The sequence below is a fragment of the Erpetoichthys calabaricus genome, chromosome 1 (assembly GCF_900747795.2).
Source record: "Erpetoichthys calabaricus chromosome 1, fErpCal1.3, whole genome shotgun sequence".
In the NCBI taxonomy this organism is placed as follows: Eukaryota; Metazoa; Chordata; class Cladistia; order Polypteriformes; family Polypteridae; genus Erpetoichthys; species Erpetoichthys calabaricus.
In genome coordinates this window covers 177,578,862-177,593,028 of record NC_041394.2, presented here as the reverse complement: position 1 = coordinate 177,593,028, position 14,167 = coordinate 177,578,862, and the positions used below count along the sequence as shown (strand labels likewise).

General features: G+C 37.2%; 2 protein-coding genes across 2 annotated transcripts in view; one reads left to right on the top strand and one right to left on the bottom strand.

Moving 5' to 3' along the window:
• The window catches only part of nedd1 (NEDD1 gamma-tubulin ring complex targeting factor), a 753,979-nt gene that overhangs the window by 331,251 nt on the left and 408,561 nt on the right, over positions 1 to 14,167 (bottom strand). The window lies entirely within an intron of this gene.
• The window catches only part of ppp2r5b (protein phosphatase 2, regulatory subunit B', beta), a 251,168-nt gene that overhangs the window by 142,255 nt on the left and 94,746 nt on the right, over positions 1 to 14,167 (top strand). Inside the window, exons 3-6 of the mRNA XM_051924483.1 lie at positions 1,058 to 1,159; positions 8,714 to 8,806; positions 12,265 to 12,395; positions 12,824 to 12,883. Of these exons, the coding sequence (XP_051780443.1) occupies positions 1,058 to 1,159; positions 8,714 to 8,806; positions 12,265 to 12,395; positions 12,824 to 12,883 (386 nt within the window). The remainder of the gene's footprint in view (positions 1 to 1,057; positions 1,160 to 8,713; positions 8,807 to 12,264; positions 12,396 to 12,823; positions 12,884 to 14,167) is intronic.

Here is a 14,167-nt window from a genome sequence, read left to right as displayed (position 1 = left end):
CCTCTTTTCCTTTACTTTATTATGTTTTAATCAATAATTTTAGTTTATTTAAACAAGAAATATTATTGTGTAGAAAAAAAAATTTTAACACAGGGAAAGATGGTCGTTTCCAGTTCATTTTAACTGCAATACATGTGTTAATTCAGAGATATTTAGATGAACCTGGCTACCATAACTGTCTGCAGCTATATTGTATTAATGCAATTAAAATACTCAGTGGTAACAGGAAGTGGAAATTGCAAGTGAAGTGTTTCCATGTGCTTGGCCTACAGGCACCTTAAAATAGAAAGTTGATGCTTCAGTTACCCGCTCTGACTTACTGTGTGACTTTGAGCAGGTCACTGTTGCAATAATGAAAAATTATACTTAAAATGGAGCACTGCTTTTGTATAGCACTAGTGTTTATTATGGAAAGGTGCTTTATGAAGTAAAGCTTGTCCATTTCCCTGCAAGTAACATGATAGGATAAAAATTGCAGTAACAATGTATATTGTATGTATTATAGGCAGCTTTTGTTGATCCACAGTAAAATAAGCTGGTGCCACAGTAAAGGAAGACATTTTTTTAAACCCGCTTAATCCTATTACAGTTGCTTTTGACATGAGGTAGGAAAGAGAACATCTATTTATGATCTAAATTTACACACAGAAAATAGATATATTTGTCACCAATGATATGGCAGTCACTCTTTGAGTCACTCCTGTAGCTTCTGTCACTGAAATCTATGTACACTATACTTTGTCCTTACCATATCAGAAAAAAGATTTATCGAGAGCGTATCATTCAGAAAAGTATGGCTCATCAGTTGCTGTTCCTTTACAGGTTCTAAATGATCATGCTCAGACCTTCAGGGTACTATGTTAACTTACACTGTACAATGGAATTGGTCCATGTTTTAGAAATGTTATGGTTGTTTAACTGCTTTCTAGTGTTGCTTTAATTTTGATGTTCCTTCAGTTTCTGATAATAATGACCTCTTTCTTTCTTTCTTTCTTTCTTTCTTTCTTTCTTTCTTTCTTTCTTTCTTTCTTTCTTTCTTTCTTTCTTTCTTTCTTAGATTTCAGTTAATATCTTTCGGACGTTACCACCAAGTGAAAATCCAGAATTTGATCCTGAAGAGGATGAGCCAACACTAGAGGCATCCTGGCCCCACCTTCAGGTAATGTACACTCCATTCATTATTTTCTACACTGTCATTCTGTTATATTATACATATTACACATACATATAGACACATTTATAATACATATACAAACACACACGCCTACTGTACATACAGTATATATTGTAACATGGCTATGAGAAGACTGTCATAGGCAGGCTAAAAGTTGGGGCACTAGACAGGTCAACCTCTTTACTATCAACCAAAAATACTGCTGTGCAGCAACGAATTGAAAATAAAAAATGGTTCTTGTTGGCCTCATTCTGTTGTGGGATCTTATAGCTTGAGATTTGGATTTACATTTCAAGGTCTGATACCTGGCTCCCTGGTTCCTTAGTTTTTATAGTGCCAATACCAAATGAGGTGGAGTCTTCTCAGAGATGAGAGGGGGAGCTATGCAATTTCCTTTGGTGGCCCTTTGATACTACTGAGGAAAGAGACAAGACTGTTAGTGTTTGTGCCACCTCTCGTCCCGAGGTGAAATTGCATACCTTGCCAGAGCCAGGAAAATGAATCACGATGCATATGCGTGACAATATTTACATATACATTGTGAGGGACTGCCGGCCGTGTATCCCGGCCAACACTCCCAAACGGCCAGATGGAGCCATCCCTGCAACATGGAAGGGCCCCGAATTCCAGCAGGGCATCATGGAACTTGGAGTATTTCATCACAGCCTTGCTAGATACCATGGGGGCCACCGGAGGACACTGCAGGGAGGCCCAGGGACTTATACTTTCCATATAGCCCGGAAGTAATTCACAATGGCGGAAACAGAAGAAATGATATACTTCCAGGCTAAAGAAAAGAAGAGTTTTTATCTGACCTGGAAGTGCTAGGAATCACATGGACTGGGATCAGAAGCACTTCCGGGTCAAAGACTTTAAAAAGACTCTGGGAAATCCCAGCAGTGAGCTGAGTTGGGAGGAAGGGTGACTGAGCTGCTGGGAGTGGAGGATTATTGTTATTGTGAATTATTGTAGTGATTATTGGTTTATTATTAGAGTATTGTGGAGCAGTGGTGCTTTGTGCACATTATTATTATAATAAATAATAATTCTGGACTTTTACCTGGTGTCTGACAGTGGTCTGAGAGTTCAAGGGGTCAACGACGCCCTTATCTGTCACAACATATATTACCTTTGATTCCTGTTTGTCTAATCATTTTCCTCTGATGATGAAACCTTTTTCCTTTGATGTTGTCAAAAGTTTAGGAATAAAAAACTATCTTAAGATATGTGATTCGTTTTCTCCCTTTGTGGATTACAAGCTATAAATATGTAAACTGTATCACAGACCTTCGCTCCCAAACACACATATGTATATATATATATATACAAACACACACAATATATACAGTACATAGTAAATCAGACAGTGATGGCTTGAGTTCAGTTTGACAGTGATAATTTTATCAAGCAGTCCTGTTTATTATCCTCTGCTTTAACTGTTAAGGCTATTATTTACCCTAAGTGATGCCAGAATGCAAACATGCCGTGTAACACACAAGCTCTAGGCAGCTCCTGAGCAATTTCTTCTCCCACAAACTGTCATAATGGTGATTTTTACCAGATTGCACTGCCAACGCATTCTCTCTGTCTGATATAGTGTAGACTCTTGGCTATGAGTCATGCTATGAGAAAGAAAAAAGACACACAGAGGAAACTTTTATTTAACTTCAGAGGAATGTCAGAATTTTTCATTAAACTGTAATACAATGCCCACCTACCACTACTTCCCACTCATCGTTTTCTTTAAATATGGTCTGATGTGTTAAGTATACCAACCCAGATGTGGATGAAATATCTGTTATAGTATGTTGTTGTAGTATAATTTAGAAGCTAAGTGAATAGTTTTTAATAAACTTTGGTTAATTGGTGGGGGTCCACAAATTAATCAAAGCAATTCAGAAAACCTTTGATTTTATCCAACCCTTGGGCTCCATCAATCATTGTAATGTTAGAAGATATGCTGCCTGCGTCTTCTAAAGTAAAGTTTCCTGTGTTAGATTGATGACATAATTGATTTACATTTAAGTAAATTGGGGAATGCTATTGAGAAAAATTAACTTGTTGCAAAATTTTATCATCGTTTGTTCTTTGAAGTCCTCTGTAAAAGAACTGAAGTGAACCTTGTCTTCAAAGGTCACTGTACTGGAATATTTGAGATGCCTTGATAGATTACATTCTGTTAATGCACAAAATTTAGGATACAAGAGTAATTTGAGGATAATTTTAGAATGTTAAGAGAGTATGTTTATCATTGTGGCAATTATATCACTTCACTGCTGTTTTGGATTTTTATTTTGTTTATGGGCAACAGGATTTATTTTATGTGGCTTTGTCATGAGTGCAACCATTTAATTTGCCATTGCATGGTCATTGCTGGTCATATGATGCTATGATGTCACTTCCTTTTCCTAAATAAAGTGGCTACACCCAACTGACAGTGCGCTCTTAATTTATTCCTTCTTTGTTTTTCATGTTTAATGGTAAGAAATAGCTTGACGTCACTACCAAGAAGACTTAGTTTTAGAACTTTATGTCTGTTTTCTGATTATTTTTTTGGTTTAGTGTTCTGGCCTTAATGATGGGTTTCAATTGTATCTCTAATATTTGAGACCTGCTGGGATTCTTCCTTTACGTTTAGTTATTAAGTTAATTTCCTGCCCATTTATTTTTCTCTGATCAATCCATTCTTGTGTGCTTCCCTGCAAATGGCAGTAGAATCATCCAGAACAGGGACATAAATAGGGAGGATGCAGAAGGTGCATTGCACTGGGAGCCATAAAGATCCTCACTCATCTATGCAGTGACCAGAGCTGCTTCCTGGTCTCAGGGGACAAAAGTACAGCACCCTGTATTCATACGAACCCATATATCACAGTGGACTACATTTCATCACAAGGGGACATGGCTGTAAACATCCCAGTGCACTGAGTGCCAGAAAAAAAAGAATTATCACTGATTGCAATCTGCATGAAGAAGGGGCCTCAGTTGCCTCGAAAGCTTGCATATTGCAATTGGTTCAGTTAGCCAATAAAAAGTGTCATCATGCTTGACTTCTCATTGCATCCATAATGGCTAACATGGTACAACACCCTACTACTACAGACCTACCTACTTCAAAACAGCTTGTTGCTCTTCGATCCAGGATGATAATGTCCGAATCCACAAGGCACAAATCAGTCAATGAATAGTTGAAGTTCATCAAAGTGCATAGCATATGTTAGTCACAAGACCTCCGCCAAGTAGACATCTTATGGGAGATCCTGGGACAGCATCTTCCACCATTGCCATTAAAACACTAAATAATGAAATTTACTATTTGGAAGAGTAAACTTGCACCAGAGCTCATTGAATGGATTCTGGTGGCTGCAAGACCCTGTAAGACAACATGCATAAATGTTTCCTTTATTTTGTTAGATAGCCTTTCATTTAAAGAAAACGATTCCATCAAAAAACTAAGAGGAATATCAAAGCAAACGCCAAAGCAGGAGAGCAATAAAAATGCTACTGTAAACCTACAGATGGAGGGCACATTAAATTTTTAATATCCCTTGAGTGTGATAAAAAGGTAAAAATAGATCAGTTAGAATGCAGACTTACTGCTTCTGAGAGATATTTAAAGAATGTTGGAATTTGCTGCCCCAAATGCCCCCCAGCCATATATCTTGTAATGAATTTGTCTTCAGTTTCAACATGTATTTAAACATTCAGCTTCAGTAACAGAGGGCCCTTCTCCTCATGTGCAAATATGGTTGGACCACCATCCCCCATTCAAAAGTGACGTCTCCTGTCTGATCTAAGCATACCCAGCTTAGCACTGCTCTGGCTTTAATGGCTGTGCAGGATTTGACAGTTTACGTGTTTAAAAAACAGGCTTTGTGACAGCGGCAGCAGAGGCTATTATCTTGTATAAATGATGTATGAGTGATAAAATGTCAGAAGACACTATTAGCTGAATATGTCTAGCATAAAGTCACATCCCTCCTACCAATGTTTCAGTTTTTTTGGCCTTTCATTATTATAAAACACAGAAATGCAGTGAATTTAATTTGGATTTTTTTTACAGTGATCAACAGAAAAAAAACTCTTTAGTATCAAATTGAAAACAAATCTCTGCAGATTGTTCTAAATTAATCACAAATATAAAATACTAAATAACTGATTGCATAAGTATTCACATTCATGTCAGTATTTAGTAAATATATCTTTGGCAGCCATGACAGCCTTGAGTTTGTGTGGTCAAGTCTCTATCAGCTTTGCACATCTAAACACTGCACTTTTTCCCCTTGTTCTTTCTAAAACTGCTCAAGCTGTGTCAAGGTGCATGAGGATCGTGAGACAACAGGCTTTTTCAAGTTCAGCTACAAATTCTTAATTGTATCGAGAAGTGGACTTGGTTGCTCCAGGACACTAATATTGTTGTTTTTAAGACATTCCTATGTAGCTTTGCATTATTCTTGGGGGTCACCGACTTCTTGAAAAATAAATCTCCCAAGGTGTAGATTTCTGAGACTCTGCAACAGGTTTTCCTCCAAGATATTCACATAATTTGCCTCAACCATCACAAGCTTTCCAGGGTCTGCTACAGAAGCTAGCATCCCCATATCATGATGCTCTCACCACTGTGCTTCATGATGGAGACAGTGAGTTCTTCATAATGTGCAGTATTGGGCTATCACTGAGTATGTTGACTAGCCAAAAACTTCAACTGTGGTTTCATCAGATCTAATGAAACCTTCTTCCAGCTGACTTCAGAGCCTCCAATGTGCCTTCTAGCAAGCAGTAGCCAAGATGTCATGTTAGATCCTTATTTTTTTTATAGTGGCTTTCTCTTTGCTGGTCCCCTATAAAGCTGTGACTGATGAAGCACATGGGCCACAGGTGTTGTATAACTCCTTCAGCCTTAACATAGGTCTCTTGGTGACCTCTGTTGCTAATCGCCTTTTTGCACGATTACTCAGTTTTTGTAAATGGCCTGCTCTAGGCAGATTTACAAATGTGCCATACTCTTTCCATTTTTTAATGTATGATTTAACTGGACTCGAACAGATATTCGGTGACTTGGATATCTTTTTGTTCCATCCACTGTCTTTTCAACAAGTTGCATGGAGTGCTCTTTTATCTTTATTGTGTTAAGCCACAATAGTGACTTACCACAAGTTGGACCTTCCAAACACGGGGGCATTAACACTGCAATTAATGAAAACCCCTTGACTACACACAGGTGATCTCCATTGAACTAATTGTGGAAATTCTAAAGCCAATTGGCTTCATCAGTGGTGATTAGATGTGTCAGATTAAAGGGGGGAATACTCATTCAATGAATTATCTTGTGTCTTATGTATTTGCAATTAATTTAGATCACTTTGCAGTGATCTGCTCACACTTTGACATTAAGAGAGTCTTTTTGTGTCGATCAGTGTCAAAAACCTGTGATACAGTGTTGTACTGCAATAAGATGTGAAAACTTCCAAGGAGAAGTTACAAATGCTGAGGTTATAACAAAAAAAAACAGAAAAAGAAAAAAGCATTCATGCCAATGAGTTCATCAGATACAGTACAATATATACTACTATTCAAAAGTTATGAGCCTGGGGAAAAAAACCCATTAAAATGAGGTTAAAACAACTGGTAGGAAGCTGTCTTTAAAAACCATGAGCCCAGGTACACTCCTCAAAAACAGACATCTCCTTGAGTAAACCCAACACGGGCTCTTGTAGCCAAGGAGGTGCCTAATCTACAGATCAGGCCACCTTCAGTACTGTTTCTAGGCTTGGGCCCCTTGTGGCCCTCTCTGGCTCCAGGCAGGGCATCCCATCGAGCCTCTGACTCCCACTGCCAGGCTTGTGTCCATGTGGTCCATGGCACCACCCACAGCCCACCTCTCTCAGCCTTACATCTGAGCAGCACTTCAGAGTGGCCATCAGCCCCCGAGCGCCGTCCGCATGTTCCAAAGGACTTCCTCCCGGCTGTCTGCCTTAATTATTTACTTATTAAAGCTGTCCACTTCTTGTGAGCTGTGGACCCACTATATTACAGGTGCTAAAAGGCCGTCCTAATCCTGTTGATACCTTTGCTCAAATATTGTCAGGAATTACACATAATGCTCATCTACCATTACCTGTTTTATGGTAGTCATATCTGATTGCAGTTGCACTTTAAGACCAAAATCTGACCCTGGAGTGAGTCTATCAAGTCATGTTACTACCACCTGCTAGCAGCATCAGACAAAATGCAATAGACTGAAGACAAAAAATAAAGTATGTCAGAAAGGCGAAACAGAGGAGTTAAAGTAGAGAAACAGTAGAAAATCAGCCTCCTCACCTAGATGAGGATCACAACATCATTTTATCATACCACAAATGTAAAATAGGTGTTTTATGTTAAACTTCCATATTCTTTCTTATACTCCTGTGTGTTATATTAACGCTTCCAGTTCTTTCATTTTATTAAAATACTGGCATCTCTGAGTTTATAAATGGCATTTGTGTCACTGAGCACAAATCCTCTCATTTTATTGCATATTTGAAAGAATTACAAAATATAGTAAAACTTGGTATTCATGAAACTATGGCAGTGGAACTATATAATAAGATGAAAATACAGCCTATTACATTCTGTCACAGCCTACAGAGAACATTGTTTTCATTGTTCACCCATTCATCCATGTTCTGAACTCACTTTATTCAATCTAAGATTGTGTGGTAACCTGATCCTTTCTCAAACAAAGTACAATTATTATTAACTACCATTAAATATACTATTCATAGTACACAGGTTTATCAGTACTGTATGTTTAGGGGCAAACATTTGCAGAATGTTTAGAGCAGGGGTCCTCAATCACGTTCCTGGAGGGCCGCAGTGGCTGCAGATTTTTGTTCCAACCCAGTTGCTTAAGAAGAAGCCCTTATTGCTCCAGTAACACCTCTGCTTCACTTTAGTGGTCTCACTCGTTAAGATTTTGAACCCTTGTTGCTTATTTTAGTCTTAAACGGCTGTATTCTCGGTTTTTAATGGCTCCTAATTAGTAATAACCTGCAAATGACAAAAGAGAGCAGCAGTTCTCCATTTAGCTTGTTACCATTTACACCTGTGTGTATTTATCATACACTATTGGGTTTAATTAAATACATCAATTCAGAGTCCCTGCCAAAGGTACCAAACACTGCCAGAGTACCTTACCTCCCAAATTATTTCTGTAACGGCTAAATGCTAGTGAGGTCAGAGGGCAGGTAGAGTCTGTTCTGGCTGCAGATGACACAATGAACACATCCACCTTAGAAGAAATTCTGCCATACATGTACAGTGCTGATTTAAAGAATTAGAAGATATTAAACAAGCTATCCTATAACAAAAGACACTATACTGATTGGTTTCTTAGACTTTCTGTTTCTAGGACTGTACCTATCAGAAAATTCTTAGAAATACCATTTGTAAATGCCAAAATGTTGAATGCAAAGCCAGTATTTCATATTCTTGTCAAAGTAGATTTCATTATTTGCAACAAATTGTTACCTTTCTGCTCATTTGTTTTCATCACAGCTTGTCTATGAATTCTTTTTGAGATATCTGGAGAGTCCTGACTTCCAACCATCGGTAGCTAAGAGGTACATTGACCAGAAATTTGTTTTACAGGTAAGAGAAACGCTAAAAAATAAACCCATATATCCTGAATTTGCAATTGGTGTTTTTTACTCAAATCTGAAGACAATATATAAGCCTGAATGCCAAGATACTGGTCTACAGCAGCTATTTTTCTAACTGATGTAACAAAAGAGAGGAGAACATGCCAACATGTGGGGGTCCTTGTTTAATCGGTATTGGCAAAAGAGAGTAGACCAAAAATACCTGCAGACTAGTATCTCGAATGTGGTGTCAACAGGTCTTTTCTCTGGCTTGTTGTCTTGTTGCATGACAACATCTTCTGGGGGAGGTCTTTCTTGTATCCCCTGGTGGCCAGAAGAGAGGCAGTTATGTTGAGAGTGGATGTGACATCACAAGTCTTCTTCAGGGGTGGGTTCTTCTGAACTGAGGGTGGAAATGGAAATGAGGCCAGCAGCAGTGGATCACCATATTCCTTCTCAAGTGTACACCAGTAAATACAAGACTCAGCAGACTTTCATGCAAAGCATCAGGCCATTTTTTGAATATATCTATTGACTAAAATATTATTTTTTTTGAAGAGTTCTTTAAAACTATTTAAATATTTTTATGTAAGAAATCAGAAATGCAGTGACTGCCAATCTGAATAGCGGGATACTGACTGCTATAATAGACATATAAAAAATGTTCTGTGGGGAAAAATGCACAGAGTTTGAGACCTTATTGCCATAATGATGACAATATTAAAACTTTTTAGTGTAATGTACTTTCTGCACCTCTTGGAGGTTTATCAGATCTATGTGTTGTTGACTGACTGAACTAACCCACAGTATAACAGTGTTACACAACATAAACATTATAGCTCTGTACTATTCTGAAATTGACATATCTAAATATTATGTGATTAAAAAGAGCAAGCAACAGTGCTGCTAGACTAACAGAACATTTAATAGTTTTTTAGGTATTAATTTTTATTCATGTCTTGTCCACCACTCTTGTAAGTCATTGTAGCTCTGCTTACCTCCAGTCATTATTCATAAATCATTTTTGTCCTGAGCAAGGCAGTTGTGCCATTGGCTTCACCAGTAGACAAAATATGAGGCTAAATCTCTTTATGCTAGGTGAGGTCTGAGTCCATAACTGAATGTAGCATTGTTCATGTACTGTACGTTGAGCAAAAAGCTACAGCATGAGCCTGTAGGTGCTATCAAGTGCATCTTTATTTCTCTGCTAGTTCTATACAATGTAAAAAGAGTAACTTCATCAACTTCATCAAATTATTGAAAAGGCATGGCCCTTCTGACCTTTCCAATGGAGCTTTTTAAAGATCAATGAAGTCAAGATTTTTAAATTAGAGATTAGTGCAGGGATAGATTTATTGGCTAGTGGTAATTTCTTTACTGAATGTTCACTGAGTAAATTAGAAAATCCAATCAGTTTCTGTCAAACATTCATCCTCTTCCTTAAAGAATTACATTTCAACAGTGAAATATGTAAATGATTGAATCAAATGACTGACAAAAATTAAAGAAGAGAAGTAGAGGGAACTACCTATTAGGTATTATAATATCTAATTCTGTGTAACAGTATGGTATTTCAGAACTTTTATTCATTCCTGCAATTTTAAAAGTAGTCTTTTATCATTCTATTATTTCCTGTTGTGGCACAGTCATTAGTGCTGCTGCCTCATGGATTCATCATCCTGAGTTTTGATTACCCAACTTAGTCTTAAGAATTTGCACATTCTTCCTGTCTTTGGGGTTTTCCTCCAGCTTCTTCCATTTTCCTCCCATATTCCATAAATATGCAGGTTAATTGGCAATTTTAAATTGGCTGTGTGGTTGAATGATTGAATGTCATCCTGTCCATTCCTGCTTTGGTCTTATGCTAACTAAAGAAGGCTAAAATAAAGATTTCAGAAATATATATATATATATATATATATATATATATATATATATATATATATATATATATATATATATATATATATATATATATATATATATATAGTGGTCACATTGTGCTCGTGTACAGGTCAGGACTGAGTCCAAAGAAATTTTGAGGCATGCACTAGCTGAGTCAACCCATTTAATAGGAACATAAACAAAAACACTAAACAGGTACATGGTAATGCAGGAAGCGGAAAAGCGCTAAAGTTTGTAGCCTTCATGGCTGTAACTGGGTAGCTCAGACAAGCTGGTCTAAGCTGTAAGGAGCTTCATCATCAGGATGACTCAAAATCAAGTGAGATGCCTCCTCACAGAAACATAGGGCTTGCACTGACAGGGTCAGTTATCCTTACTGGGCATCTTCTCCACACTGTGGAGGAAAAAGGAAATGATGCTGTTAGTGACAGCGCTCCCACATGTCCTGGAGTGGTATTATTACCAATAATGAGCCCGGGATGTAATCCTTCGACATGCATGTATAATAATATATATATTTATTGTCACACAACTGCATATGAGAGACAACTTTAGGGCTCATCTGCAGTAAGTAAGTCTCAATTTCTGCTGTGAAGAGGAGATATTGTGCTGCATGTTTGTCCAGGCAAGTGGCAATAAGAAAGCCATTCCTTAAAAGGCAAACTAGAGCCTTGAAATATCAGCTGTGGACTACTGCAGACTGGAAGAAAGTCTTATTGACTGATGAATCGAAATTTAAAATCTTTAGTTCATCATGCAGTATGTTTGTAAGCCATCAGGTTGGTGAAAGGATGGTTTCTCAGTGTGTGACACCAACTGTCAGACATGGAGGAAGAAATGTGATGGTCTGGGGTTCTTTTGCTGAAACCAGAGTTGGTGACTTGTACAGAGTAACTGGCATTCTGAATCAGCAAAAGGTGGCTACTTTGATGACTCAAAAATATGAATACAAATTTTGTACACTTAATGATTCCTTGACTTATTTTTTTTAATTGTCATTGTTTATTTGTTTTATGTCCTGACATTAAATCATTAAATTGTGTGCATTTCCATAAAAACTGAAAAAACTGAAAACTGAAAAAACTGAAGTGTTCTAAAACTTTTGACATGCATTCTTTGTTTCTTAGGTTTATCTATGAGACTACATATACTATATATATATATATATATATATATATATATATATATATATACAGTATATATATATATATGTGTATGTGTGTGTGTGTGCATGTGTGTGTGTGTGTAGAAGATAGTGTTCTTGCTCTCACACCAGCATGAATCTCCTGCCAGTGTGGGTTTCCCTCTGTTCTTGTGCTCAATTCTTGTCCTATAATTCTCTTGAGCTTACACTTCCCTTTTTCACCATAACACTGCGTGGTTTAGTATCATTTAAAAAATATAATGAAATCTTTTTAGGTGATGTGGCTCTTCTGCCAAAAAAATAAACACACGTTTTTTAAATTAACTGTTCAGAGTTGCTCACTGGTATGCCCATAACCTTGAAATTGGATTAGCATGTTCAATAAACCTGTTTGGTTTCAATTGATTGTATTTTTGCAGTTACTGGAGCTTTTTGACAGCGAGGACCCTCGAGAGAGAGAGTACCTTAAGACCATCCTACATCGGGTCTATGGAAAGTTCTTAGGCCTGAGAGCCTATATTCGTAAACAGATAAATAACATCTTTCTAAGGTAAGAGCTTAGCACTAAAAAGCTTTGGGGTAGCTTTTTATTTTCACCTCTGTAATCCTGGAACTATTTTTTTTTTATAAATGTCTCTTTCTATTTTAAGCACATTCTGCATGTGTTCCTTTTTCAAAAGCCTATAATTTGATAATGAATAACAAACTTCAGTGATTTTTATTTTGTTCTGTTTTATAGATGGCTAGCTTTTTAGCAGACATGCCTTAATAAGCATACAGTCTATAGATACATGAATTCTAAATTAGCACATTTCGGTCTCTTCCTAATTTTCTCTTGTTTGCTGAGATTTATTATTCAAGGTGTCTCTATTCATGCCAGCTGAAACAATTGATGTATTCTGTTGTAACTGTGCATGTGCCATTATGCACAATACAATGAATGCACACATCAGCTGACATGCATTCTCTGTTTTTTAGGTTTATCTATGAGACGGAACACTTCAATGGTGTAGCAGAACTTTTGGAAATACTTGGAAGGTAATTACTAACAGATAACCATGTGTCTGTATAGGTTTTAGAGCAAATTCAATCATCTTTAGACAGAAAGAGATAAGAGTTCATCATGTCTAATGGCTGCATAATTTATATAGTATGTTGCTCCGACTTATGAACACTAATGATGAAAATTCATTTAGCCTTCCAGCAATTGTGGGGCTTAGTGATGACCAACATCCCTTTGAGTTTTCTTTCCTAAACATCCAACCATCTATAAGTCTTCCAGAATTAGATTACTATGGACTTGAATATATCCAAATAATTTTTACATCTTAAATGGAACAACGGCCTTGGATGAAATAGCACACACACTCACATATACCACACACATGCTAGTTAGTTTCTCTCATCATCTTAGGCCTGAAGTTGTGGTTGATTTAAGAAAACATTTAAGCACGTTGAATTCATACAGAGATGATATCTAGGTCTTTATTGAATCGTAGGATTCAAATGGGTTTTACCATGTTTAAGATGGCACATAACTAGATATGATTATCTTACTGAGAATTATGTATCCATTATATGTATTATTAACTGTCAAAAATCTCTTGTCTGCAAATATTTAGAACTACAAGTGTTATCAATATTTTATCAAAGTTACGATTTCCTTTCATATAACCCAGGGTGTCCATCTTAGGTTAATTATCAGTTCCAAACTGGTCCTGTGGGAGTGTGAGAGAGTGTATGTGTTTGTGCTTGTGAGTGTTGTGAGTGACTGAGCCTTGTGATAGATTGGCAACCCTGTCCAGAGCTGCTTCTTGATTTGTGTCTAGAACTGCCATCTCCAACCATAAAGTTGGATTAAGAGGTTTCTGAAGGTCATGCTGAATCCTTCACCCAGTTCTATTTCACATGGTCTCTTGTGTGCATGGGTTTTCCTCCAGGTACTCCAGCTTTTTTCCCATATCACAAATACATGTGTCTTAGATTAGTGATTCCAAGTTTGCCTGTTGTGTATGTGGGTGTGGGTCTATGCAGGAGTGAGTCCTGCAATGGACTGGTGCTATCTTTCTCTGTCTCACTCATTTTTCTTCCTAAACCTTACTGGGTCCTGCTTCTGTCCTGAATCATACTTTTCATCCTGCAATCATCTTGACAATCAGGCCATACATTACACTGTATTGAGCTATAGTTAGGTCCATAAGTATTTGGACAGTGACACAATTTTCATAATTTTGGCTTTATAGGCCACCACAATGGATTTCAGTAATTACATGATGGAAGTTACTCTTTCAGCATTAATTCAAAGGGTTTAACAGAAATATG